The sequence below is a fragment of the Cibotium barometz genome, chromosome 13 (assembly GCF_041138505.1).
Source record: "Cibotium barometz isolate CiBa-2024 chromosome 13, ASM4113850v1, whole genome shotgun sequence".
In the NCBI taxonomy this organism is placed as follows: Eukaryota; Viridiplantae; Streptophyta; class Polypodiopsida; order Cyatheales; family Cibotiaceae; genus Cibotium; species Cibotium barometz.
Window position 1 is genome coordinate 33276677 of NC_141058.1, and position 27962 is coordinate 33304638.

Genomic DNA, 27962 nt, shown 5'->3' on the forward strand with positions numbered 1-27962 from the left:
TTGGCCATCTGTCTGAGGATGATAAGCAGAGCTAAAGAGTAAATTTGTACCAAGAGACTTGAATATCGAAGTCCAGAAATGTCCTGTAAACTTTGGATCTCGATCCGAAACTATAGATTTTGGCAATCCATGAAGTTTAAAGATATACTGTATAAACAATACTGCAATATCTGAAGCTTGGGCTGCTTTCTTGCACGGGATGAAATGTGCCATTTTAGAAAATCTATCAACCACCACAAGAATACGTGTATTGCCTTTAGAAGAACGTGGCAATGAAGTGATAAAATCCATACTAACACTTTCCCAACGTTCATTGGGAACTGGAAGTGGTTGAAGAAGACTAGCTGGAACTTGTCTGCTAGCTTTGATTCGTTGGCACGAGAGACACGCTGTAACAAACTTAATAACATCTTGCTTCATTTGAGGCCAATAGTATGTAGCTGTCAAAAGACGATAAGTCTTGTTGATGCCTGGGTGTGCAGCATAAGTGACCTCGTGATGTAGAGGCTTCAGGATGATGAGGCTCTGGGAGTTTTTGCTGTTGATGACGCCGCTGGGCTCTAGTAAGAACCATCGGCTGGAGGGTGCGGCATCTGTAAATCCCGAGAGGAGAGGCTACGTACTGGTGAAGCGGCTATAGACCATCCAATATAGTAAGGGTGATCCATTGGGATTGGGCTCGCACGAGAGTCTGCTACTGGAGAAAAGGTACAGGAGTAGGAGCAGCTACTGGTGTCAAGGGTGTATACTCCGGTGTAGAGGGACGCACCGTAAATGAAGAGGGATTAATGTCTTCAGAATAAGTGCAATATTCATGTAAGATGATGCTACACTCGGGGAGGATAGCGCCCAGATAAGGATGACGCCTGAGTATAAAACAATAATGATCCAGATCCTGTGCAGAAGTACGAACACGGATAACCCACACGTCGAATTCTCGGAGGTGAGAAGTTGGTGTGGCTATTTGTATGCGGTAATGAGTGGGCTGAAAAAAGCGGGGCACTCTCTCTGGAACAGGGGCTGGGGCTGGTGGAGAAACACGGGTAGGAGAGGGCGCTATGGACTGAGAGGGTGTATCCTGTAAATAACTGAAGTCATAGGTTTCCTCTGCCATAAGCCGTCGGAGAAGAGGTAGTGTGTGTCCACGTGATCCCGTAGAAAAAAGGTATTGGCCCCAGAGGAGTGGAGAGCCCGTAAAGGAATGAAATGGCAGGTTGCTGATATGTTAATACTCCACTTCAGGTGAAATATTTTTATCCAAGAAAATGGAAAGATCACACCTAAAGGAGGTTGCCATAGTATTGCAGGAGAAGAAGCACCAAGGTAGTCGTCAAGCCGCGGAGAACACCAACATAGACCGCAAGAGCCTAACAATGAAGAAGGCTGCTAGTTGGTGTGCAGGGCAGGCGCCATTTCGTAGGAACCCGGAAGGTAAGTGTATGATTTTTTTTTTAATTTTTAAAAATGTGCTGATCGCTGGCCGTGGGGTACTCCTTTGTTTTTTTTTTAAAAAAATGCGCTGGCCGGCGGCTTCACGTCGGGTTCTCCCTTCGGGTTTTTTTTTTATGTGTGCGCTGGTCGGCTGCTGTTCCTCGCTGGCGGCGTGCACTGGTGCTGGCCGTTGGGTGCTGGCTGCCGGTTGCTTCACGTGGCTGGTGAAGCCACGTGTAATAAGGCTTAATATAAGCCTTAAGTTATAAGGCTAGTGGTTTTTTTATTTTTTTTGTGAGGTGAACCGTCACGTTTTAAAAGAAAACGTGAAGAGGCAAGAGACCGAAGGGTGGCGCCCCCTGCGTGGAGAGATATGCAGCCCGAACAAAATGCGATGAGGGCCTCCAGTAGAGCACAGGCATAATACAAGCACTTAGATGGAACCCTGATGTGAGTCTCTGCTTCCCATCGTTTTTTTTAAATGAAATTAGAGAAATGCTTAATCAAGCAAAATTGGCAAAATTGGGTAAAATTAAATGGGGCATTCTCTCCTGCTCTTCCATTCAACACTTGCTACACCCAATTTTAGGGTTAGGGTTTGCTGATTTTAGGGTTAGGGTTTGGACTGATTTTAGGGTTAGGGTTAGGGTTTGGGCATCTCACAGGGCGGAAAAAAGTTTGCTTTGATACCACTGTAAAGCTTTTATAGCTTTATTAACATGATTAAGACTTAATTAACAAACATAAGACTAATGCTGATAGAAAGATTGAGATGAGAGATATTTGCATTGAGACAGGGGCCTTTCTTAAATAGAGGCCGAAAGGGTACAAGGGAAGAGACACATCCCTGGGAAGGGGTGTGGCTCTTGAGTCAACGGTTATGTCCTTTGGACTTAGGGGTGTGCCTTTTAATGAATAGACATGTCCTTTGATAGTGACCCATGTGTAAGGGTGTGACCCTTTACAGGTGTCCTTTCAGTTAATAAGGGATTAAGGAGTAATTAAGGAGAGATTAAGAGAGTTAGTCACAATCGTGACACCTTATATACTCCCTCAGGATGCTGGTCGGCCAGTTGTAGCAGGCCGACAGCATGGCAGTAGCATAAAATACCTAAAAATACCAAAAAATGGTAGAAAAATGCTGAATAATCTCTGCTAAGATATGCCAATGCAGGGCCTCATAAAAATGGCCAATACAAGCATGAAAAAGGTGATATAGACCCTCTGGAGATGATATAATCCAACACCTCCTCTTCAGCACCAGAGGGGCAGTCCAATACCAGCATGCTGAAGTAACACCTCCATAGTAGCTCTCGGAAGTGGTTTGGTGAAGAGATCAGCCACATTGTCCTTGGTAGAACAGTAGGCCAGTTGAAGAAGGCCCAACTCGATCCCATTGTGTACAAAATGATAATGCACTTCAATATGCTTGGATCGTCTCCGTATCACAGGATTCTGTGCTAGAGCAATAGCACTCCGAGAATCCGAGAAAATAATAACCAGGGAAGTGTCGGCACATCACAAATGCTCCAGAATCTCATGAATCCAAAGTGCTCAATAGAGGAGAGAAGGTAGGATTTATACTCAGCCTCGGTGGAAGAAGCAGAAACAGTCCTCTGCTTTTGAGACTTCCAAGAAACCAATCCAAAACCAAGCATGAAGCACTATCCAGATGTAGACCTCCGAGTATCAATACAGCTTGCCCAATCAGAATCTGTGAAGCCAACCAAATCAGCACCACGAGTAGGTGATGCCATAATTTGAAATACCTCGAAGATAACAAAGAACTCTTAAAGCTGCTTGCCAATGAGACCTTCGAGCGGTTGATGAGAACTGGCTGAGGACACTCATAACATAGGAGATGTCTGGACGGGTGTTGGCAAGGTAAAGCAATGAGCCAACAATCAGCCGGTACTCTGTGGAATCCACCAAGGGTGTATCATCCTCCTTGGATAACTTGGCATTGGGATCCATGGGACAAGAGAGAGGTGTACACTCTGACAACCCATAAAGTGTGAGCATCTTTCTCACATACTTCTGCTGAGAAATGAAGATTCAATCATCTTTCTGCCAAACCTCCAGCTTAAGAAAATAATGTAGAAGGCCAAGATCAGTCATCTCAAATGTCTCTGAAAGCTTGGATTGAACTTGTGTGACCAACTCAGTATCTGAACTAGAAAGAATGAGGTCATCAACATACAAAACAATGACACAAATATCTCCATCAAAAAGAAGCACATAGAGATTACTATCAACATATGCCCTCTCAAAGCCAAGAGATAACAAGAAGGCATCAATCTTCTGATACCAGGCACGGGGTGCCTGTTTGAGACCATAAAGAGCCTTTTGCAGAAGATAAACATGGGTGTCCTGTCCCTGAATCACAAAACCAGGAGGCTGCCCAACATAAACTTCCTCCTCTAAATCTCCATTCAGAAAAGCGGATTTGACATCCATCTAGAACACGGGCCATCTGAAGTGTGCAGCCAGAGCCAAAACATGTTAGACATGATCCCCTACTTGCTGGCTTCCTATTTGGTGTCCTATTTTAGCCTCTAGGGCTGACTTCTTCCAAAGGAGTGATGTACCTGGCAGCTTGTTCTATTGCTTTTGTAGCTGAGTTGCTGAGGAGATTGCTTGTGGAGCTTTCTTGGTACCTGTTTCTGCAGTCTTTCATCTTTGATCGAGGACGGCATTTTTGGCTTCTTGGAGTTCACTGAGCATCCGGTGCTGAGAGGGGGTGTTAGACATCATCCCCTACTTGCTGGCTTCCTATTTGGTGTCCTATTTTAGCCTCTAGGGCTGACCATGTTAGTCAGAGGGGCTGGTCACCCCTCACATATATTTTACCTGTATTTATTCCCCATTTATGGTCTTGGGTATTTTTCCCAGTCGTGGAGGTACTTTTGTTCCAGTCAGCTGCCTACATGTACGTGTATATATAGCCAGCATGCCTCCCTCATATTTTCATTGCTTGCCTAGCTTGTCTAGCTGCAGTCCCTCACATACGAGGTTCTCCCCTCTTGCTCGGGACATGTATTCCTTTTGGTGATGATATTGAGAGCAGGTTCTCACCTGTGTTTTCTCTCCAACTCTCTCTCTCACTCTCTCTCCGTCCCACATGATATTGTATCCCTTCACTATATTCCACTCACCTCCATAGCGTACCCCCCCCCCTCGCTATATTCCAGTTCCAGTTTCATTTTCTAGGTACCAGTAGTATCATCTTTATTTTTCATTTTTCTGGGTTTTTTTATCCAGACATTGTATCAGATCCACCATGATGTAACTTTTGGTCTCATAGGTCATTATGGCCTTTTGAAGACGTTAATATAACATTTCATTTCATTTCATTCTCCTGTGTTTTCACTTTCCCTTCTTCTGCTGCACATTCTATCAAAACAATCGTGATGGTGGTATACTTGGTTGTAGGAGCGTATGTCTCATCAAAGTCTTCACCTGCCTGCTGAGCATATCCTCGTGCAACAAGGCGGGCTTTGTACTTGTCCAAAGTACCATCTGCATAAAACTTGACTTTGAAAATCCATTTCACACCAATAACACGATGATGTAAAGGCCGTGGTACCAAAGACCAAGTGTTAATCTGCTCAATAGAGGCCATCTCTGCTTCCATGGCTTGCCGCCACTACGGCTGTGAAAGAGCCTCCTCTGGACTCTCAGCCTCATCAATATCCATGAGAGAACTCATGAGAGCATAATTTACCGTGTGATGAGATGTGGAAGCCTGAGATGAACAGCGAGGGCCAGGGGTGGTGGTAGAGATCTGGTTATGGAGCTGTGCATCAGTGAGACTAGAATCTCTAAAGAGTTGCTGAACCCACCGAGGTAGGCCAGCCTTCCTCTCAAAGCGTGAAGAAGAAGAAGATCCAGTTGCAGTAGAGGACTCATCCGATGCTGCTAGAAGTGGTGATGAGGTAAGCACTGGTGAGGGTAGTCGCGGAGTCAAAGCAGGACTCATAGAGGGACTGGAAGTTGCAGGAGCTGATGCAACGGGAACGGGTGACTGTAAAGGAGCAGCTGGCACCGGGGTTGCAGCAGGGGGAGGGGGAGGAGCTGGACGTGGAAGAGGTAAAGATCACTAGCATCTGCCGGGAATGGATCATCCAGAAAGTCAGAAGATGCATCAGGTGGAGAGGAATAAAGGCCAAACAAGCTCTCATCAAATCAAGCATCACGAGAAATGATGATGTCATCAACCTCTGGATCCCAGAAGCGGTAACCTTTGTATCTCAGACTGTAGTTTGTGAAGATCATCCTCTTTGACTTCGGGGCGAGTGTGGTCCTTTTCTTATCTGGGACATGCACATAAGCAACATAGCCGAAAACATGAAGATGAGATACAAAAGGCTTGTGTCCCTGTAAAGGCCTCCTCCAGAGTCATCCCCTCAATTGCTTTTGTGAGAGAGCGGTTAATGAGATAAACTAAGGTAGCCACAGCCTCACCCCAGAAAGCAGGAGGGAGACCTGCATGATGCAACAAAGCACGAGCCATCTCTTTGACGGTCTGGTTCTTTCGTTCCACAACTCCATTCTGCTGAGGAGTGTAAGGAACTGTAGTCTGGCGGTGGATGCCCTTCGAAGTAAGGAAGTCATCAATTTGTACAAACTCGCCACCATTATCAGTCCAGAGGAATGAAACTCTACCCCTAGACTTATTTTCCACCATCGCGATCCAAGTCCTGAAACTGGCAAAAGCATCTGACTTGCGAGCCAGAAAACATACCTAGACTTTGCGAGTGAAATCATCCACAAGAAGAAGAAAATATCGAGCCCCGCCAAGAGACTCAACCTCCATAGATCCTACAAGATCTGCATGTATAAGCTCCAGTCTTCGGGTTGCTCGATGAGTGGCCTCCTCTGGAAATGCATCTCGATGATGCTTGCCCATCATGCAAGATGAGTAGATGTGTGAGAGAGACCTGAGCTGAGGTAGTCTGCTGACAACCTGCTTAGAATGGAACTTCTGTAAGGCAGCAATGGGTACATGACCGAAGCAAGAATGCCACAAAGAAGTATCTACCTCACAAACCAAAGCCAATACGGGGGAGAAAAACTGATGAATATGGGAATCAGTGTGAGGGATCTAGGAAGAAAAATTGGTGATCTTGTAGAGACCCCCATCATGGACTCCATTGGCAACAACTGAGAGAGTCTTCCTGTCGATTACTTCGATGACCTCATCATCAAAGTCCCTTCTGAGAAGCTTTGTATACTGAAAACAGATTTTTGGAAATTCATGGTACATGCAGAACATCATGTAAGGTGGCAGAGGAACCCAAAGAAACATTACCAACGTCAGTGACAAAAAGCGAAGAGTTGTCGCCGATACGAACTAAAGAAGAGATAGTCTGGTAGTCCTCCAAGATATGGGCTTGATTGGTCATGTGGGAAGAAGCACCACTATCACCAATCCATTCCACCGCTTCAGGTGTGACACTAACCTCTTCAGGAGAAGTCATATCTGAGATCACGAGGAATGAATCCTTTGAAGAAGTGGATGAATCTGTGAGTGCCATGTATGCAACTTTGGTAGATCCCTCCTCTGAAACTTTGCCTTTTATCTTTGGTGTTGTCCTTGTCAGATGCTTTTGAAGCATCCTGGGCTTTATACTTGGCTTTTGCTGCTCGAGAATCATCACGACGAGCAAAGTAGCGAGCCTGAGTAGAACCTGTCCTGCCACAATAATCACATTCATTGCTTTTGTCCTTAGATTCCTTAGAATCCTGTTTACCCTTGCCTTTGCCTTTGTTTTTGTTGTTGTTGCTGTTGTTGTTGGAGTTCCCTTTTCCACCTTTGCCTTTGCCCTTGTCAGAGGCAACAAAAGCAGACTCCGACTAACCTTTTCCGCGAAGCATGCACTTGCCATGGAGATAACTCACGACTTCCTCAAAAGGGGGGATAGGATCACAAAAATAAATATTATCCCTGAAAGAATCAAAGGAAGCAGGCAACTTACAAAGAAGTTTATGGATGGGATTGTTGATGGTGTTCCTGTACTCCTCAAGTTGCAGCTTGATATGGGAAAACTCTCTGATCTTCTCAATCAGGTTATCTGACTCAGTGATGGTAAGCTTCTCTATATCTGACTCCAATTTGGCAATCTTCATTGTCGAAACTCTCCCATACCTCCTCTAGATCTCTGTCCACATCTGATGAGCATTACTCCGGGAGGAGACAAACTGTGCTTGTATGGATGGAGTCATGCAATGGATGATGCTAAGACGAGCCCAAGCATCCAATATGCTTCTCAAAGCAGGGTCCACCAAGTGAGGTGTGGAGATGGCCATCCACACACTGGCTCCTTCCAGCAACAACTGAGTGTAGAAAGACCAAGTATGATAGTTGGTTGCAGTAAGCTTCATGGAGTCACTGGCTTGGGGAGGATTGTAGGATTGTATGTGGGTAGGGGTGGGAGCAAGACTTGGATGAGAGAAACTCAGGGAGGAAAGATTGGGAATAGGAACCACCTGTGGAGCGGCGGGAGCAGGGGATCCAGGTTGTGATGGTGCTGGACAATCAACAGGAGAAGGAGCAACACTAGAGAAATCTCGTGAAGCCATGTCCTCTGACAAGAAACCTGCTCTGAAGAAAGGGGCTGAAAAAAAAATCAGCAAGTCCTCCTCTTAGGCTGTGCACAGCAAGAAGAAATGGAGGGAGGGTGGGAAACTGAAAGGAGAGGAAGAAGATCTCTCCAAGATGTAGTTCCCTGTCCTCAGCACCTAGAAGAGGGCTTCAGCAATCAGAAAAATCAGCAATCATTGCTGAAAATTCAGAAATACAACAGTCCCAAGTGTCAGATGATGAAAACGCAGCACTCTTGAGGAAGCCTATGCTCCCGGAAGAAAACGCAGCACCTTCCACGCTGAAATATGTAGAAAACGCAGCAAACTGTTGAAGCCTCTGCTCCAAAACAGAAAATGCAGCTTTCTGCTGCTCACAGGTCAACGTTTTTCTTTGATACCATGAAAGAAAGTGAAGCAAATATAAAACATAGATGTAGGCCTAGGTACAAGACCTGTAAATGCTGGAAACTGATGTTGATTGCTGAAAAATGAGATGAATTGAGGGAAAGGGAGCCAGCCCTTATATACTCCCTCAGGATGTTGGTCAGCCAGCTGTAGGCCGACAGCATGACAGTAGCATAAAATGCCTAAAAATACCAAAAAATGGTAGAAAAATGCTGAATAATCTCTGCTAAGATATGCCAATGCAGGGCCTCATAAATGGCCAATACAAGCATGAAAAAGGTGATGTAGACCCTCTAGAGATGATATAATCCAACAACCCTGAGTCCACGGGCTACCTATATCCCACATGGTGGGTTTTGGTCTTCATGGCACTTCTATAAGGGGCATTCTGCTGTGTGGTCTCCCTCATCCCCCACTTATAGTGGATAACCAGGATTTGGGGGTGGGGAGACTCTTCGGCTAGGCTAAGCCTTCCGTCTGTCCTCTTCTGCACAGCCGCTGGGTAGCTCTCTGCATTTCTAATATGGTATTAGAGCCTGTTCGGCTCTTGGGCTCTTGAAACCGGCCTTCAGAAATTTGACGGGCGGTGAAACAAACACTCACACACAAAACACTTCAACACCCTTGAGAACCTGGAAAAGGAAAACAAACAGGGGGAGCTAGAGTGCTCCTGCAAACATTACACAGACACCGATTGGCCCCAAAACGCAGTGGCGCCCCTTGCGGTATTTCTTTACTTGATCAAATTTGAGTACAAAGTACAACTTGTAGAATCCTCCACCAATAGGATCCCTTATAGTTTCACCCAGGACTTCCACATGAGTGCTTAGCAAGCCTTACCCCATGTCTTCTTCGTCAAGAGCCATTCACAAAGCCTTAACCCTTGATCTTTGTCTTCAAAATGCCTTCAAGCTAAGTGTTCGAGGACCTTGTACACATTCAAGGCTCAAGACTTGCTAGCCGGCACCTCTCATGGCGCCCTCTGGTTGTGTCCCATGATCCAAGTCCTTCCACTTGCTAGCCAAGGCGCTTTTCATAACACCCCTTGCTCTCTTCGTTAGGAGAGCCTCACAGCTTTCACTTCACATAAGCCATTCTCGATAGAGACCTTGACTTTGGAGGGATTGATAGCGATCTCACGGCTAGTGCGGGTGCCTTTAGTTGAGGCTCAGAAGGCGTAGTGTCCTCAGAGGCGGTCCGCTGTCCTATAATAAAAAGGTGCTGTATGCAAGAGGGCGAAGGGTACCCAGTGAGCTTGTCCATAGGACTCTGTCTTCAAAAAGCCTTCAAGCTAAGTGTTCGAGGACCTTGTACACATTCAAGGCAAGCGGCTACCCACAATCTTGCATACCAAGGTGGAGGCCTCTAAAGATGTGACTGTTGAAGCAAGGAGCTGGAGGTTTGCTTCTGGAAAGGAGAGGCAAGGGATGGCAGCCTCGGTCGGGGACGACGGAGTGGCTGCCATGGAGTCCTCCTGGGGGTTCAAGACTAGAAGAGGAGAGTAGGGGTATGAGGAGCAGGAAGGTGAGGAGGGGGCTCGAAAGGACGAAAAGGAGGAGAGGCAGAGTGGCTTTCTCTCTCCACTCTTTTTGGCCTCTACATCGATGAGATCTCGAGCTTCATTGACAGATTAGGTGGGGCTGGTCGCACACTGGCAGGCATATTAATCCCCCTACTTCTTTATGTAGATGACATTGTCCTCCTCTCAAATTTAGTTGAGGGGCTTTAGAGACATTTGGATACCTTACATGATTTTTGCACTGAGCGGGACCTCACTGTTGTTGGGTATGGGGGAAGAAGCCTAAGAAGAAAACAGTTACCACTGGTTGACACTCGCGTGTCATAGCAACCTGCCCAATCACTGTCTGTAAATGCAAGCAGGCATAGTGTAGAAGAACTGCCATAAAACAAGGCAAAGTTTGCAGTGCCTTTAAGATAGCGAAAGACACGCTTACACGCTTGCCAGTGCATGGTGCTCGGACAATGCATGAATCTGCTCAACTGAGAAACAACTTAGTGTATGTCCAAACGAGTAGAGCATAAATAGATAAGGCATCCCACAGCTTGCTGATAGGTGGCAACATCAAAAGGTTCGCCAACATGCTCAAGTGACAGTTTTAGACTTGGTTCCATAGGAGTAGAAACAGGTTTACAATCTGTCATGTGAAAACGCTCAAGGAGCTGCTCAACATATCTGCACTAAGATAACATGATACCCCCCTCAAAAGGTATAAACTGTATGCCCAAATAATGTAAATGCCCCATGTTTGTGACATCAAATGCATGCTGCAAATCAGCTTTAAAAGCTGAAATATCACCCTCTTCAGGGCCAGTGATGAGCATGTCATCCACATAAAGAATAAGGATGAGAACATTGTTCCCAATGTGGTGTACATAAAGTGTACTTTCAGCTGAACTATTATGAAACCCTTTGGCAATATGCATGAATTTTGTGGTACGAAGCACGAGGGGCCTGTTTAATACCATACTGTGCTTTATGTAAACGGCATACTTTACTTTCTGCACCTTTTTGAACAAAGCCAAGAGGCTGAGACACATAAACTTCCTCCTGCAAATCGCCATTCAAAAAAGCAGTTTTGACATCCAACTGATGTACATGCCACTGCTTGTGGGCAGCCAATGCAATAACAGTACGTATGGTAGTCATACGTGAAGTGGGAGCAAAGGTCTCCTCATAGTCAATGCCCTCATGTTGGGCATACTCTTTGGCGACCAAGCAAGCCTTATGGCGACGATCAACTGAACCATCAGGCTTACGCTTAAGTTTGAAAATCCATTTTGTGCCAATAGCAACGCTTGCCCGGGGGCAAGTCACATAACTCCCAAGTACCGTTTTTGTCAATGGAGTCCAACTCCGAACGCATGGCTGCCACCTAATGGTCATCCTTGGAGCTAGGCAGGCTGATTGGCGAGCTGAGTTAGGGATAGACTAACGGGCGGGCGCCCAAGTATGGACGGACGGGCGCCCAAGTGTGGATGCCCGATGACCGGCCAAGAGCCTATAAAAGGGTGGCCAAGGTTAGTCATTGGATATAGAGAGTCTCGCGAGTTTGTGAGAGCTCTATGGTCTTGGAGCCTGGATCTAGTGCAGACGTGCACCTGCTTTATGCAGCCGAGGCTGGCAGCAATCTCGAGGCCCGTGAGGGTAGCTTCGTGGCGGTATGGGACGTCGCGAGGAGGAGATTGGTCGGTACGTCAACCTAGTTAGCTCAGCTCGTGGCTCCGTGGGGACAGCCAAGACTGGGGGCTTGCCGACGGCTGTCATGGTTGGGAGGTGAGTCAGGCCTGCACCCCCTTGTTGTTTGTTTGTTTGTTTGCAGGATTCGAGTCTCGTACCAGGAGCAATCACGAGGAGATCCGGTGGGGATTTGACAGTGGTATCAGAGCATGCCTTGTGAACGAGCAAGTCGGTAGGTAGAGAAGATGAGGTCGAAGAAAGGTTTGTGTTCAAAAAAGCTTGTTGTTTTTCTGTGCATACTGCTGTTTTTCAGATTGGTATGTGCTTTTTCATCGAAGAAATCCATGAAGATGGAGATGGTGGTCTAAGTAGGGTTGTTTGTTTGCAAGAAGAAGGCTAGGTTCTTGTTGTGCAGTCGCACGAGCTGAAGAGAGAAAACAGAAAAAAAAAAGCACGTTTGCTTTTGGTTGAACGAGAGAGAGAGAAAGCGTGAGAGGCGAACGTGGCAGTGCTGGTCATACCGGGCGATGCTGGTGGGCAGGCATTGGGCAAGCGTTTAGCAGCCGTGCCTATGCAGGCGGCCAGGCCTACATAGGCGGCCCTGCTGGCGGGCGCCTAGGCCTGCGTAGCCAGGCGGCCAGGCACCTAGGCCTACGTAGCCAGGTGGCACGCGCCTTGGCCTACGCAGCCAAGCGACCAAACTGGCGGGCGCCTGGGCTACGCCTGTGTAGGCGATCGAGCCTAGGCGTAGGCCAGCGCAGGCCGCCCTGGTCGCCTGAGCAAAGGTGGCGCCGGCAGGAAGACTGGCGTAAGCAGCCGGGTGATGATGTCAGCAACGCAACAGCCGGCGGCACTAATCCAGGAGGGAAGGAGAAAAAAAAAACAAGGAAAGCACTCGCCGATTCGGGGCTTGCTTTCGTTTTTTTTAGTTTAATTTTTTTTAAAAAGTTTAAAGGCCCCTCCAAGGTTTAAAGGTGTTTTATTTTTTTGAAAGAAAACAGAATATATATATCCATATATATATATATATATATATATATATATATATATATATATATATATATAAACACAAAAGCAAAAGCTCAAGTAGCTTTTGGGGCAGGCTATATAAACCCCTTAAGTGGGCTTCTTGCCACACATCTCTCAAGTTTTCAAGCTCTCAAGCTCTCAAGTTCACTCGCACTTTTATTGTGCAAAGATCGAATTTTCTCTCCACTTGTCCTCTTCAAGATGTCGACCCAAGAATCGGAGTTGGAGCCCCTTGAGGAACGCGAAGGCTTGCCGGCTACGGAAGATACCGATGCCGATCTTTTTGACGATTGTGTGTCAAACTCAGATTTCCAAGAGTTCAAAGTAGCTCTCGAAGCTTCTTCGTCGGAACGTCAGGCACAAATCGCAGCCCAGATGCAAGCTTTGCAAAACTCCATTGCTCTATTGATCACTACCCTCTCTACTCTTTCGGGTATGGATACCTTGGCCTCTGCTTTAGGTCCCAACATTACTCCGGAACCGTTCGGGGGCGAGCAAAAGCACCGTACCAAGGAGATTGTGGACACTTGGCTACATAAGTGGCAGGCCCATTTTCAGTTTCATCCATATGATGATGGAAAAAAGATCCAGTTAGCAGGTTTCCTCTCAGGCAAACCTTTGCTTTGGTGGAAGGAACTCAACCCTAAGCCAACGACTTGGGCACAATTCGAAGACGTCTTCAAGAAGGAATTCCTCAAGAAAGAGGATGATTATGATGTTGTTGCCCGGTTTTCAGCTTTGACCATGACCTCGCAGCACCTCACTTATGAGGTCTACCTCCAGAAGTTCAGGGACTTGCAGATGAAAGCTACAAAGATGGATCCCACTACTCTTTTGGGGTTCTTCGTAGCTGGTTTACCAGACTCATACCGTTTATAGGTTAAAAATAACAAATGCAAAACATTGGATGAGGCCATTCATTCAACTCGTATCTTTAATTTCATATGGTCTCTTCCAAGTCGAAACCCGTTACCGAGCAGGGGAACAAGCATAAACGAAAGTTCTCTGCACCTATGGCTAACACGACTGAAGGCAAGTCTTCGGACCAACCTTCGAAGAATTCCAGTTCAACACCAGCGAAGAAGAAACGACTCCTTAGGGCTGTAAAGCTCAAGAAGGAAGGACGTTGTTTTATTTGCGAAGAAAAAGGACACATGTGTAACGAGTGTCCAAAGCAAAAGGGTGCAAAGACCAACGCAAGACCCAAGCTAAAGGCAGCTAATCAGTTGTCTTTGACAGGTACGTCAATTACTGTACTTTCTCGCCCTAGTATATGTTTTGATTGTCTGTTCAACTCTAAAGTATTTGGCTTGCATGATCTTCTCCGAGTTTATGGAGAAGTGAATGGCCATAAAATTCACATTCTTCTCGACCCTGGCAGCTCACACAACTTTGTTAACTACAAACTTGTGCAGAAATTGAGTCTTGATACGACACCCAACGATCATACCTATGAGGTACGCCTACGTGCGGGAAGGCAAGTATGGGATCGAAAGGTGGAGATGCTTCCAATCCAGATTCAGGACTACAAAGATACTCTGGAATGCTATGTTAGGCATCTAGAAAATGTAGACTTGTTATTAGGGATTGAGTGGTTTAAGACTCTTCAAGTCCAGATAGATTGGTCTAGTCATATTTTTTCTTTTCAGCATAGGGACATCCAGTATAGTATTTTAGGTGATTGTATTCATCCCTCTCAGGGACCTCTTGTAAATACAGTTGATTTTGGAAATATAATGGATTCTTCTTTGTATACCACTTTCCATTGTGTATTGATTCCACTTTCTTCCTTTCTCATCCCTTCCATGGATGTAAATGAATTAAGTGTGTTTGAAAGCAAAGAATTACAGAAGATACTTGATTCGTTTCAAGATGTATTTCCTAAGGAACTGCCATCGGGTTTACCACCTGAACGGGCCGTAGATCATCGTATTGATTTGATCCCTGGTACCCATCCTGTCAGTATTCCACCTTACAGGATGAGCCAAGCTGAGGAAGATGAGTTGGCTAAACAACTCGAAGATTATTTGAGGATGGGCGAGATCCGTCCAAGTAAATCACCTTGGGGTGCACCTATGTTGCTTTAGGAGAAAGAAGGACAACACCTGGAGAATGTGTATAGATTACAAGAGATTGAACAAGCTGACAATTAAGAACCGTTATCCTCTCCCTAGATCAGATGACCTGATTGACCGGTTAGCCGGAGCGAAATATTTCACGAAGATAGATTTACATACTGGCTATCACCAGATACGTATTTGTTGGAAATAAGTGCACACTAGGTGTACTATTTCTCTAGTCTAGTTTCAGTCTTTGTGTCTTGAGTCTAGTGCCATGTGGCACCTCTACATTTATCCCATAAGTGAGTCTACTCAATCTTGTACTTCTCACCTATAAATTGTAGGTGTCACATCAATGAATAAATCAATCTTGTGTCTTGTCTACACTCATCTCAAGGTAACTCTTTGTCTTTCATTTGTTCTTGTTTCATTTCTAGTTTTGCTCTTGCTTTCATATTTTTTACATGGTATCAGAGCAAGCTGCTCCTGCCCTGTGTTGCCCGCCATAGCTTCAGCCCACCATCTCCCTAGCTGCGCTCAACTCTTAGGACCAGCCTATTCACATTCTGAACAGTTGCCCGCCGGCCTGAACTGCTGTCCGCACCCCTGCGCGCCGGCTTGTTTCCCAGTTGCTGCTGCGCACTCCTGCGCCGGCCTGTTTTCCAAGTTGCTGCTGCTGGCGCTTCATCCTCTACAGTTTGCGCATCACTCCATACCTGCAATTACTGTCGGCCTCCCTCTCTGGATGAGCAGCACTTGTACTGCTTATTCACAGGAGCTGTATTACACCTCTGCACAGCAGCCTACGTCTATCTGCTGGAGGCGGTGTTTCTTCATCTACAGGCTACGCATCATCTAAAAACAGTCCAGTTCTGCCATCGCTTCCTCTTGAAGAATCCACAAGGTACTGTGCATTGTCTCCTTCAGTTTGCTGGTCAGTCCTTTTCTTATCCTCATATCTGCAAATTGCTAGTTCCTCATGCTTCGATGGGCTGTCACATGCTATGGCCTTGACAAGTGGTGAGAGAGCCGGCTTCTAAAAACAGTTTGGATCTCTTCTTTCATTCATTTCTGCAATCTTGTAAGGGAATAGACACTGCCCTTGCACTTTAGCAAGAGGTAAGACCTTCCCACATGGCCTCTTCTACTCATTCTCTCATGTCTGTCGACAAATTCAATGGCTCCAACTTTCATACTTGGCAAATCAAAATCAAGTGCCATCTTATGAAAGAAGGTCTTTGGGACGTTGTTCACCATGCTGCTCCCGAAGATTCCGACATTGAGCAAGTTATCACTTATGCTCCCACTGCCAAGAATGACAAAGCCTATGCTATCATCCTGCTCGGTCTTGGAGATGATTACATTCATCACATCTCCGACATACAGTCTGCTTCTCGAGCATGGATCACTTTGGATACCCTTTTTGGACCCCGCTCTAAAAACTCTAAGATTGCACTTATGATCTCATTCTTTGATCTATATATGCAGGAGGGAGCTACTATAGCCTCTCATGTCAATTATTTTCGCAGTCTTATGGTTCAGCTTGCATCAGTGAAGTCCCCCATCTTCGAAGATATTGCTATTGCTGTGCTTCTCAAAAGCTTACCTGACACCTATGCTACTCTTGTCACTACCTTCAAGTATCACAATAATCCTACTCTTGAAGGTATCATCAATGCTCTCCAAGAAGAGGAAAGAACAAAACAACAAAAGGTAACTGACACTGCATTTTTAGCAAAGAAAGGAGGTTCTAAAGTAAGAAAGCCTTGCACCCATTGTGGAAAAACTAATCATCTGGAGAAGGACTGCTTCAAGGCTCATCCATGCACCATTTGTGGCCGTGATAATCACCGGGAGAAGGACTGCTACTCTAAAACCTCTACATCAGCCCCTGCATCTACCTCAACCCATGTTGCTGCAGCATCTACATCAGCAGATCTTGCTGTTCATTCCTCACATGATGAGGAGTGGGCTTTCTGATTACTTCACCTTTTCTTGTCTACCACTTTGACCACCGATGATGTAGGTCAAGGGGTTCTAGTGTCTTACTCATTATGCTTTTTGACCTCTCTCTTGTCCCTACCCAAGAGGCAGAGATTGCCCTTGAGGAGGGGATGTCTTCAAGGTCCATCTGTTTGTCTACAGTCAGTCTTCTGTGTCTATCTGTCTATCTAGTCTTGTCTGTCTGTCTATCTGTCTATCAATCTAACTGTGTCTTGTTTTAGATCCATCTTGTCCCTATCCTTGTGGACCCATATGAGGATATCACTTGAGGAGGGGTGTCTCAGGATCTCTTGTCTCTCATGTCTTGTCTCTCAGTCTATCAGTCTTTATGTCTGTCTTCTAGTCTTGTCCATCTTGTCTTCTAGCTTGTCTCTCAATCCTTGTCTAGTCTCTCTGTCTTGGTCTTATCTTTTGTCATGTTATAGTCTTGTCTTTTTGTCTTCCTCCTAGTGTCCACTTAAGGAGGGTGTTGGAAATAAGTGCACACTAGGTGTACTATTTCTCTAGTCTAGTTTCAGTCTTTGTGTCTTGAGTCTAGTGCCATGTGGCACCTCTACATTTATCCCATAAGTGAGTCTACTCAATCTTGTACTTCTCACCTATAAATTGTAGGTGTCACATCAATGAATAAATCAATCTTGTGTCTTGTCTACACTCATCTCAAGGTAACTCTTTGTCTTTCATTTGTTCTTGTTTCATTTCTAGTTTTGCTCTTGCTTTCATATTTTTTACAGTATTCATGAAAGGCATGTCGAAAGAACCGCCTTTCGGTCTAGGTATGGCCATTACGAGTTTCTCATATTACCTTTTGGGTTAACCAATGCTCTAGCCACTTTCCAGCAAATGATGAACGATCTTTTTCGTGAACATTTGGGAAAATTTGTGGTGGTGTACCTGGATGATATTTTGATATATAGTCGTACTCTTGAGGATCCTGTGAGCCGATGGATTATTCTATCTTCCCAACACAAGAAATGACAGTTTTTTTAAAATAAGTGAATACTAAAATTACATGTTATCACTTTCCACTATGGGAGTGAGTAATTCAAAACCCACAGACAATTGAGTTAACCAAATCAAATGAGTGATGACCCATGAGAGAGAGAGACAGAGAAAGATGATGTTGACTCTCACTTTTTGTGGAATGTTCTGGCATTTGTATGTGTGTGTATATATAGATATATAAATAATAATACTTGATATTGATTATTAATATTATTCACTTTTCTGGAATGTTCCGGGCATGCAGAGGAGCCTTTTTCGGGCATACACACACAGAGAGAAAGAGAGAGAGCGTTTTCTTTGCAACAGACAACATGCTTCCAGTGCAGCAATGTCTGTATGCTTGGGCGATGTCTTGATTCTGGACTGCTGCTCAGTCTATTTTAAGACAGAATCGACTATATGCTAAGTTAAGTAAATGTGAGTTTTTTATGACAAACATCATTTACTTGGGACACAAGATCACTAGAGATGGATTGAGCATTGACTATGACCGAGTTCAGAAGGTTTTGGACTGGCCTATACCGCGAATAGTGAAACAACTTTGTTCTTTGCTCGGTTTTGTTGTTTTTCTTCGGAAGTCTGTGCGGGAGTACTCTCAGCTCACACTACCGATGACCGACTTATTGAAAGGTCGTGGACGTAAGTCAAATCAGCCTATCACTTGGAATAACGATTTGGATATGGCCTTCAGACTTTTGAAAGATAAAGTCAAGGAAGCACCTATCTTAGCATTACCCGATCCTAGTCGGCCTTATGTTCTTGAAATTGGTGCCAGTGACTATGCCATCGGGGCTGCCCTATTTCAAGATGGTAGACCGGTTGCTTTTGAAAGTAAAAAGCTAGACGACACTCAATCTCATTGGCCAACCCTTGAGAAGGAGCTTTATGTTGTGATTCATGCCCTCAAGATTTGGAGACATTATTTATATGGCTCCAAGTTTGTGGTATTGACTGATCATCAGTCAATCAAGTATGTATGTGATGCGGATGATTTGAGAGGAAGGAAAGCTCGTTGGGCTGAATTAATGCAAGATTTTGATTTTGAGATCCGTTATCGAAAAGGGTCCATGAATAGTGTTGCAAATGCGCTTAGTCGAATTCGAGAGGTGAATACTTTGTCGTTCACCGAGATTTCTACTGACTTATTTCAGTCATTGAGAGGGCTTTGCAGGACTGATAGTTATTTTGGTCCATTTTGGCAGAAGATCCAAGACGGTAGCTCATTGATTGACCAAGACTCAATGACTAAGCAGTCTACCATTCAGGCTGCAGGAGACCAGTGATGGTTTACTATTCCGTAATGACAAAATTTGTGTACCACAGATCCCGGACATTAGGTCCAAGATTCTTAAGGAGTGTCACGACGCTCCTTCTGCTGGACACCCTGGGGTACACAAGACGCTATCATTAGTGAAACACACTTTTTATTGGCTAAAGATGAAAGGGTATGCAGAAGATTATGTTCTCAAGTGTCAAATTTGTCAGGCAAATAAAGCTGAACGCTTTAGACAGGCTGGGTTGTTGCATCCTTTGCAAATCGCAGGTAATAAATGGAAAAGTATTTCCATGGATTTTATTACCGGATTGCCAAGAACACATCAAGGCCACGATTCTATTTGGATTGTGGTAGATCGCTTGACAAAAATGGCTAGATTTTTACCGACCCGAAAGACTATTACAGCTACGCAATTAGCACGGTAGTTTATCGAGCAATTGTTTAGACTGTACGGGTTACCGCAGGACATCGTCAGTGATAGGGACTCTTAAGTTTACGAGTGATTTTTGGAAACTTGTTTTTGAGAAGTTGGAAACAACTTTGAATTTGAGTTCCTCAGATCATCCTCAATCTGATGGCCAAACTGAAAGAGTGAATCAGATTTTGGAGGATATGCTTCGAGCATATGTATCCAAAAGACAGAGTTCATGGGAGGATTATCTTCCTATGTTAGAATTTGCATATAACAGTACTAAGCATACGAGTACAGGTTTTAGTCCTTTCATGCTTATGTATGCTTTTCAACTTAGATCACCTGTTACAGTAGGATTCTCAGGACTTCAGCATGATGCAACACGTAATTTTTTGCAAGATATGGAGGAAATGTTACAAGTTACGAAAGAATCTATTAGAAGTGCTCAAGACCGAGATAGGTTTTATTCTAATAGACATCGTTCACCCAAAGAGTTCTCTGAAGGAACGATAGTGTATTTGCGAGTTCCGAAAGATTCCGAGACTTTACGGATAGGTCGATCTCCGAAATTATCCCCTAGATACCGTGGACCATTTCGTATTACACGACGGATTGGTTCAGTTGCATATGAATTGGATTTGCCTTCTCATGTGAAAGTTCATCTTGTATTTCATGTCAGTAGACTTAAGGAAGTACTGGGTAGAACAGATTAGTTAGTGACTCCTCAAGAAATCATAGATGTCGAAGACATGACCTTTGTTTCGCACGAACCTGAAAAGATTCTTGGATTTCGTGAAAGAAGATTGCGTAATACGCTTATCACGGAATACAAGATCAAGTGGAAGGATCGTGTTGAGGAGGACGCTACATGGGAGACATTGACTACTCTTCAAAGAGATTACCCTGGCTTCTTAGTGAGCTCAAGAGTGAGCTCTTAGAGGAAGGGGAGTATGTCATGTGCATAGTGTGTATCTACCGTGTGCTACACATACGCAAGACTAGCTTCGAGGTTTGGGGAAGCTTGGAGCTAGGCAGGCTGATTGGCGAGCTGAGTCAAGGATAGACTAACGGGCGGGCACCCAAGTATGGACAGGCGGGCGCCCAAGTGTGGACGCCCGATGACCGGCCAAGAGCCTATAAAAGGGTGGCCAAGGTTAGTCATTGGATATAGAGAGTCTCGCGAGTTTGTGAGAGCTCTATGGTCTTGGAGCCTGGATCTAGTGCAGACGTGCACCTGCTTTATGCAGCCGAGGCCGGCAGCAATCTCGAGGCCCGCGAGGGTAGCTTCGTGGCGGTATGGGACGTCGCAAGGAGGAGATTGGTCGGTACGTCAACCTAGTTAGCTCAGCTCGTGGCTCCGTGGGGACAACCAAGACTGTGGGCTTGCCCACGGCTGTCATGGTTGGGAGGTGAGTCAGTCATGGAGCCACAAAGATCACTATGAACAAGCTGTAATGATCGGACAGCCCTCATAGCCCCATCTTTAGGAAAGGAATTCCTGTGCATCTTTCCAAGGATGCATCCCTCACATACATGCTTGAAGGGAACCTGCATAGGAGGAAGCTCATGCACACCATACCTTGCTTCTGCAAGCGTACAAGAGATGGGAAGTTCAAGTGACCAAACCGAGCATGCCTTAACTCAGTGTCACTCAACACACGGGAGGTGGATGCAAGCATAGCATCATGAGAATAAGTACTCTTGTCATACATATCAAGCTTATACAAGCCACTGCATAATGTCCCAGAAAGCATAAGAGAAGCCGAATCTCTGCTGTCATACACTGAGCAACAATGGTTAGAAAACTAAACCTTAAACCCAGATAATGCACGATTTGAAACAAAAATGAGATTCTTCTTAATGCCTGGTACGTATAAAGTGTCACAAAGAGTAAAGCTATCCCCATTACATGCTGTTAGCTCCACATTGCCAATGCCTTTAATGGAGTAAGAGGCATCATTGGCACACATAACTATGTCACCTGGAGGTGAATCCTGCAAATTGGCAAATAGATCTCTGCAAGAAGTGATGTGCTTAGAAGCACCACTGTCAAAGTACCAATCTCCAGCTGAGATAGACATACAAGAAGCAGGCAAACTGCATGCAACCACTAATGCATATCCCTCATGAGCAAAGTTAGCCTCTTCTTTAGTGTCCACAGTAGCAGCCAAACCTTGTTGCTTCTTTTTCTTTTCACTCTCAATGTGCTTCCTACATTCCTCGATAAGATGGCCAGGTTTTCTGCAATAGTTGCATCTCTTCTTTTTCTTGTTGTCACCCTCTTTAGACGAGGTAGAATCTGAATGGGCATGTGGTTTGCCCTTAGGTTTACCACTAGATGCAGCCCCAAATCTACCTTTGTTTCGATCAAAGGCACCAAATGCCTGATCAGCAGAAAACATAGTGGTCCTGTTAGAACGAGACTTCTGCTCCTACAATAAGAGAGTCACCAACTCATCAAAGGTATAGAATTTTGGATTACCCTTCATGAGTAGACGATAGTAGCAAAACCTTGATAGGATTCTGGCAAACCCTGAAGCACTGTAGATACAAGTGAACCATCTGGAATGACCTCATCAATATTGATGAGCTGCTCTCGCAAATCCTTGATGCGGGTAAGGAACTTGTCCATTGAATCACCCTCATCCATATGCTCAGATTCAATCTTCTTGCGAAGATAGGCAACACGGGCCTCATTGCAAACCTGATACAAAGAAGCAAGTACATCCCATGCACCCTTAGAAGAAGTGCATGAACAAATGTGTGGTATAACCTACCTTTTGCATGAAAGGGCAATCAAAGCATGTGCCTGAGCATCCTTGGCATCCCATTTGAGCTGTTCTAGAGTGGGTGGCAAAGGTGTAGAAGATGTAGCACCACCTGAAGATACATCTTCACCTGCATCAACGGTTCCTGAAGTACTTGCTGCTCGTGCAGGAGCAATGGGCTTGACATCAGTCCCTGATACATAAACCCACAAATTCTTTGCAACAAGAACATGTTTCATCATGTATGCCCACATAGGATAGTTGGTGCCATCCAACTTATCCTCAACGGAAAGCATTCCAAATAAGTCACCAGTGTTCCCAGACATGGCAGTCACAAGTGTGTACAAACAAGTAGTAATGCTGTAAAACCCAAAAATTTGGGGGAAATGCCCCAATGTCAACTGAATCTGCCTGTAACACCCAAAATGCCTGCAAATGTCTATAAAGAACCTACAAATGGTGTCAATTTTGCAAAATCCCCAAATTTCAGTGCAATTACGGACCAAATCAGGCAAAATCAATGCCAATGTATGTCAATTTTGCAATTTTGAGCTCAAGGATGAAAAGCCCCAAAACTAATGCAGCCAATTTGCTAATAGTTAATTTCTGAAATTTTTAAAAGAAATAAAAAAAATAGCAAATTGGTTACTGATTACTGTTGGCACAGAGTTCGAGGAGAAGGGCGGCGCACAACACAGGTCAAGGCGGCGCCAGATCTGGGGCGTCGTACGATGCAGGGCGACAGGTACAGTCGGCGCAAAACCGTATAGGCGGCGCAGGACAGGGCGGCGAACGAAGATATGGCGGCGGCGGCGGCGGCGCTGCACACAGAGCTGACAGGCGGCGGCAATGGCAGATCTGGATTTGATCGACGGCGCATAGTGGCGGCGGTACAGGGTGGCGGCGGCAGATCTGAAGGTCCGACAGTAGAGGCGGGTGAGAGCGGCGGCGGCAGGGCAAAATCCTAATCCTAAACAGCAAAACCCTAATGCCAATAGGCTGAAGCTCAAGCTCTGATACCAATGTTGGATATGGGGGAAGAAGCCTGCACACACACACACACACAAGTGCAAGAGAGAGAAGAACTAGTGAAGCTCAAGAGTGCTGGAAAAGATGTACTCAATAATAATATGAAAGTACAATGTGAGTACATAAAGTAGCCTAGGGCAAAGTGCCCAATACACATAAGTGTGTTCACACGGGAAAAAACCTGTGTCCAGTCTCACAGGGAAAATGTGCCCGTGAGTAAGCTGTGTTCACGCCTGAACTAGCCGGGAGTTGTCATGACCAACAACTATTAACCTTTGGAAAACTAAGGTGATGGTCCTCAATACCTCCCTCCCCTTCACATCTAGATTGAGCTTCACATACAAAGGGGATCCTATGGAGATTGTCTCATCCTATATCTACCTTGGTGTCACTCTCAGTGGCCCACGCTTCACCATGGTTAGCGCAGCACATGCCAGAGTGACACGGAGATATGTAGCCTTCAGCTTACTTGAGCAGCAGTGTTTCCAAGCACATTTCCAGGAACTCAGGACCAAGGTTTGGCTTTTTGACACCCTCACCACATGAGCCTTGATGCATGGAGCAGCCTTTTGGGGCCATATTTATCCGATGAGGATTGGCACAACAAGTTGAGAGGCCCCAGGTCATGATCTCGTATGATCTTCAACAAACCATCAGTCCCACATGAGATTATCCAGGCAGAGTTTGCTACAACCCCGATAGTAGTGGATGCACTCTTCTAGAAAGTCAAATACCTCCAGCACATCAGTCACATGGATCCCCACAGGTACCCGAGGCTTGTCTTGGAGACAGCTAGCACTCGAGGGCCACCCTAGAGTATGGTATGCCTGAGGTTTTGCTTGGTTCTCAGGATATGGGCTCCACATGGACCACCTCCCACCCCTTCGGTACAGTTTGGACTCCCCTTTTTTCCAGCTCTCTCATGAGGACACCAACCGGGTTACCTGGTTAGATCTTCTCAACCTCTACACCCATTGCACATGGATCGCACCTTCGGAGCTCCCACTGAAGATGCACTTCTACATAGATCACTTCCTCAGTCTCATTGAGGATGGATTCATTCAGCAACCGGGCTACCTGAGTGTTCACATGTCCCATGCCATGCAGATTGCGATTGGCCAGATACGGGTTTCATCCCACCCCCTCAGAGTGAGAGACGGGGAGAGCTGAGCGCGTCTTCAGAGCCGGGGAGCTCATGTCCTTAAGCCTGAATCCAATTGTGTAGCTCATTGAATGAGCCCATTTTTGCCCATTTGCCACATGTCATTCCACCCTTGGACCCCATTTGTGACAAACTCCACGTATCTCTCTCCCTCCGTGCAGAGCTAGTCTATTTCTCTTGGTACTTTCAAGCTGCCCATCATTTTTGCTCAAACCAAGAGCTGCAGGCATCCATTTACAATTCATGAAGCCGAAAGGGAACCACAGGAATTCCGAGTTCTTCCTCCATGCCTAGTGAGGAATAAACTCAGCTTTTGAAGTTCATGAAGCCTTCCAAGAGATGGATGGCAAAGTTGTCATTGACTCTGCCATAAGAGATGGTTCCCACTCTTGCTGCACCAAGGGGATTTGATGTCTTTCAGCTTTATCTTGTTCGTTTGGCATTGACCAATGCCACCCTCTTATGGTGGGACCATTCCATGACATGTTATGAAGATTGCTGTCTTGAAACACTTCGTCCTTTATCAACACGACTTGAAGAAACAGTTTGCTCCGACGGTTTGTAGCAAGTGTAGTGTTCTATGGTTGGCTTGAATTGTAACACGCGGAAGCTCTGAGAGTCTTCTTTCAGCCCTAAACACCACTTAGAACATGCTGATGCAAAAACGCAGACAAAAGAGAGAGAAGAGAGAGAGAGAGATATAGCTGGAAAATTCAGTATATTCATATGGTACAAAAAGGTACCTCTAAATCTGCAGCCATGGGCTGCCTTCCATGAAAAGGTGGAAACACCCAAAACAGTCCTAAATGTTGGACCCACTCCATAAGGGAGTGAATGAACACAACAAGGAGCAAACATGCCTATTTATAGGCTGGAAAATCACTGATGGTCTGGCCGACTGCTGGTCGGCCAGGTTCAAGTCCAAAAAATCATGTCCGACAGGTTCATTAGTCTACTCTTATGCTGGCCGACAGCAACACCACCTCTTCCATCAGATATCCTCCTGCCAAGACAGCATAACATGCTCCTAAATTCTGGTTCTAACCGATTCTTAATTCCTTCTTTATCTGTTGCCCTTCAGGACTAGCCTCAGAGAATGTCCATGGCAAATCTTGCACATGACATGAATTCTTCCTTGCATGTAGATGTTTGTGCACATCAGCCCCGTGATCTCTCAGATGCCATTCGTCTTGCTACAACCCTCAAGACGTGGGAGGAGAGTTCCAATCTGGGGTTCAACAACAGGCTCAAGAAAAGGTTGAAGACAAGTGTGGACAGTCCTAGTCCAAGGCCAAGGATGGTAAGGATAATCCAAGTGGGGGAGCTTGCCTCACCTCTGAAGAGTGTCACGCCAAGCTAGCCACAAGGGGGGTGTTTCTTTTGCGACTCCACTGAGTATATCGGGAACGACTGTCCAGAGCACCAGAAGCAACAAAATGACATGGCCAAGGAGAAAGCTAGATGCAATTACAACATCAACAACCACCACCCCCCTCCAGCTTCCACGTGTACTATAATTGCTCTTCACTTGACTTTGTCTAGCAGGATCAGTTGTCCCACGCTGGCATTATATGGTGATGTGCTGAGGAACGATCCATGGACATCTGGTGTCCAAACTCTTCAATGGAGGAGATCTGGATTGTTTGGTTAAGCGGTTGAAGCTCCGTATTGTGGTGGACACAAATGGAGTGGTCCTCACCATGGAGGTGAGTTTCTCGGTTCCCAGTCTGTTTATGTGGGAGAGAGCATTAGTGAGGTAACTTGCAGTTTCCAGCTTTGTAACTATCATCCTCCTGATTGATTTCAAGCTATGGATAAACTCTCATGGAGTCCAGATAAGTTTGGGAAATAATTTGAACTTTCGACCTCCACTTCCCATCTGTTCCACGGTCTCCTACAGCAACAAAGATGATGGGGTGTCCAAATATTAGAAGGGAAAGAAAATAGCACAACATGAAAAGACACGGAAGCTTTTTGATCCTCCCCACCAATTGAATCTTGGGCTTTCACATTAAGCCATCTTGCGCTTTGTGCAAACTCTTGCCCATAATCCATGAACTCCTAGTGATTTTCCCTGGTCCAAGGTGTGTGCTCCTTTGGCTGCTTTCCTTATATGACTAGCCCAATCCATTGCTGGTAAACCATGGTCTGCCCCTTATGCCATCAGCATTTTCTTCTTTTGGTCTACCAACACCTGCTGCCATTGTGGGGCAGGGTGGGCGAGGTTTTGTGTTAGTACAATAGACAAGATGTGAAAACTCATGGAGGAGTTCTCTACATGAGGTCACTTTAATAATACTTTCAAAATATTCGGTTTACACACCATGAATGATCTGTATCTTTCTTGAAGCACACTTATTTGTTTGTTTCACAGGTAGCAAATAATGACTTGTTTGGAATAGTGAGGACTCGAAACAATATGTTGCACAATGCCTTGTACATGTAGCCCAGTTGAGACATCATGAATAGAGGGCTTCAAGCTCAGAATCTAGCATCTGATGTTCCGCCGCCTTCCTCAGAAAGAAGCCTCTCTCAGGAGCTCTGGAGGGAATGCAACGAGTGTTGTGATTTGCAGCAGTTTTTCTGCTGTGTTACTTTCATATTCTTTGTGATAGCTGTCTTTGCAGCCATTCTGGCTGTACTCATCTACTTCAAACCAGTTGAGATTAGTGTGAAATTACACAGCCTAAATGTGAACAATTATACAATTATCAAAAGAATTGAAGAAAACAACCAAAGCTACTATGCAGTCTATGTCATTGCCTACATTGACTTTGTATTCTTGGCTACGAACCTGAGCAAAAAGTTTACCATTGCATATAGCAACAGCACATTTAAGTGCCTCACAAGAAGCATGCCTCTGGGAGTGTTCACCACGGGGGCTTTCAGACAACCCCCCCTTTCTTCCACTAACTGGACAAGGATTTTGCTGCTAGATGTACCAGAACCGGTCCCGAGCTCCTTACGAGTTACTATACTACAAGATGCCTTTGTAAATGGTGTTGTATCTATGCACATCGGAGGCCCGATTGTAGCTCAGTTTGAAGTTGCTGGAATCTTCTTCCCATCAATTGAGGTCACTTTTCTCCTCCTCCTAAAGGAGTTAATGCTTTGAGTGTGATATCAACTTACAATATGCATTGAGAGGGGTACTGAAATCAGATGCCCCACATAGGTAGATTCAAACCCAATATCCTCCTGAACCATATATGGCCCAGGAGGCACACTATGCGAATGATCTTTGTCTCGTAAATGTTAAATATTAGCATGTGTGGGTGTGCATTGCATGTGTGCATGTACATGGCTTGGATTTGGGATTGATTTGTGCTTGTTTTGGTTTTGCTGTATTTCAGGATACACTTAATTGCAGTATTGAGTTCAAGTACTTGGATCAATCCAATGTAAGCATTAGTTGTTGAAAAGATCACAGATGGGTGAATCATGAGCTCCTCACAGAAGCTAGTGTATTTTTAGAAGGAAAGGACTTGCTGTATGATTCTTATGGCCGTTAGGTTTTAGTCATGTCGTGTTAATCATCTTTTTCATGATATGAACAAGGGTACACTAACTAATTATTTAATTTTATTGTCTTTGATT

General features: G+C 45.2%; 1 protein-coding gene across 2 annotated transcripts; it reads left to right on the forward strand.

Annotated features, from left to right (window-relative positions):
• The first annotated feature begins 1591 nt into the window (after positions 1-1591).
• LOC147632616 (uncharacterized) lies at positions 1592-27962 on the forward strand. 2 transcript variants are annotated; one of them, XM_086807400.1, is made up of 3 exons: positions 1592-1881; positions 26740-27441; positions 27719-27962. In XM_086807400.1, exons 2-3 carry the CDS (start codon positions 26827-26829, stop codon positions 27782-27784), a joined length of 681 nt encoding a protein of 226 aa, XP_086663526.1. In that variant the 5' UTR covers positions 1592-1881; positions 26740-26826; the 3' UTR covers positions 27785-27962. The 2 variants fall into 2 exon arrangements, with proteins under 2 accessions (XP_086663526.1, XP_086663527.1); XM_086807401.1 differs by lacking the exon at positions 1592-1881 and adding an exon at positions 25587-26071.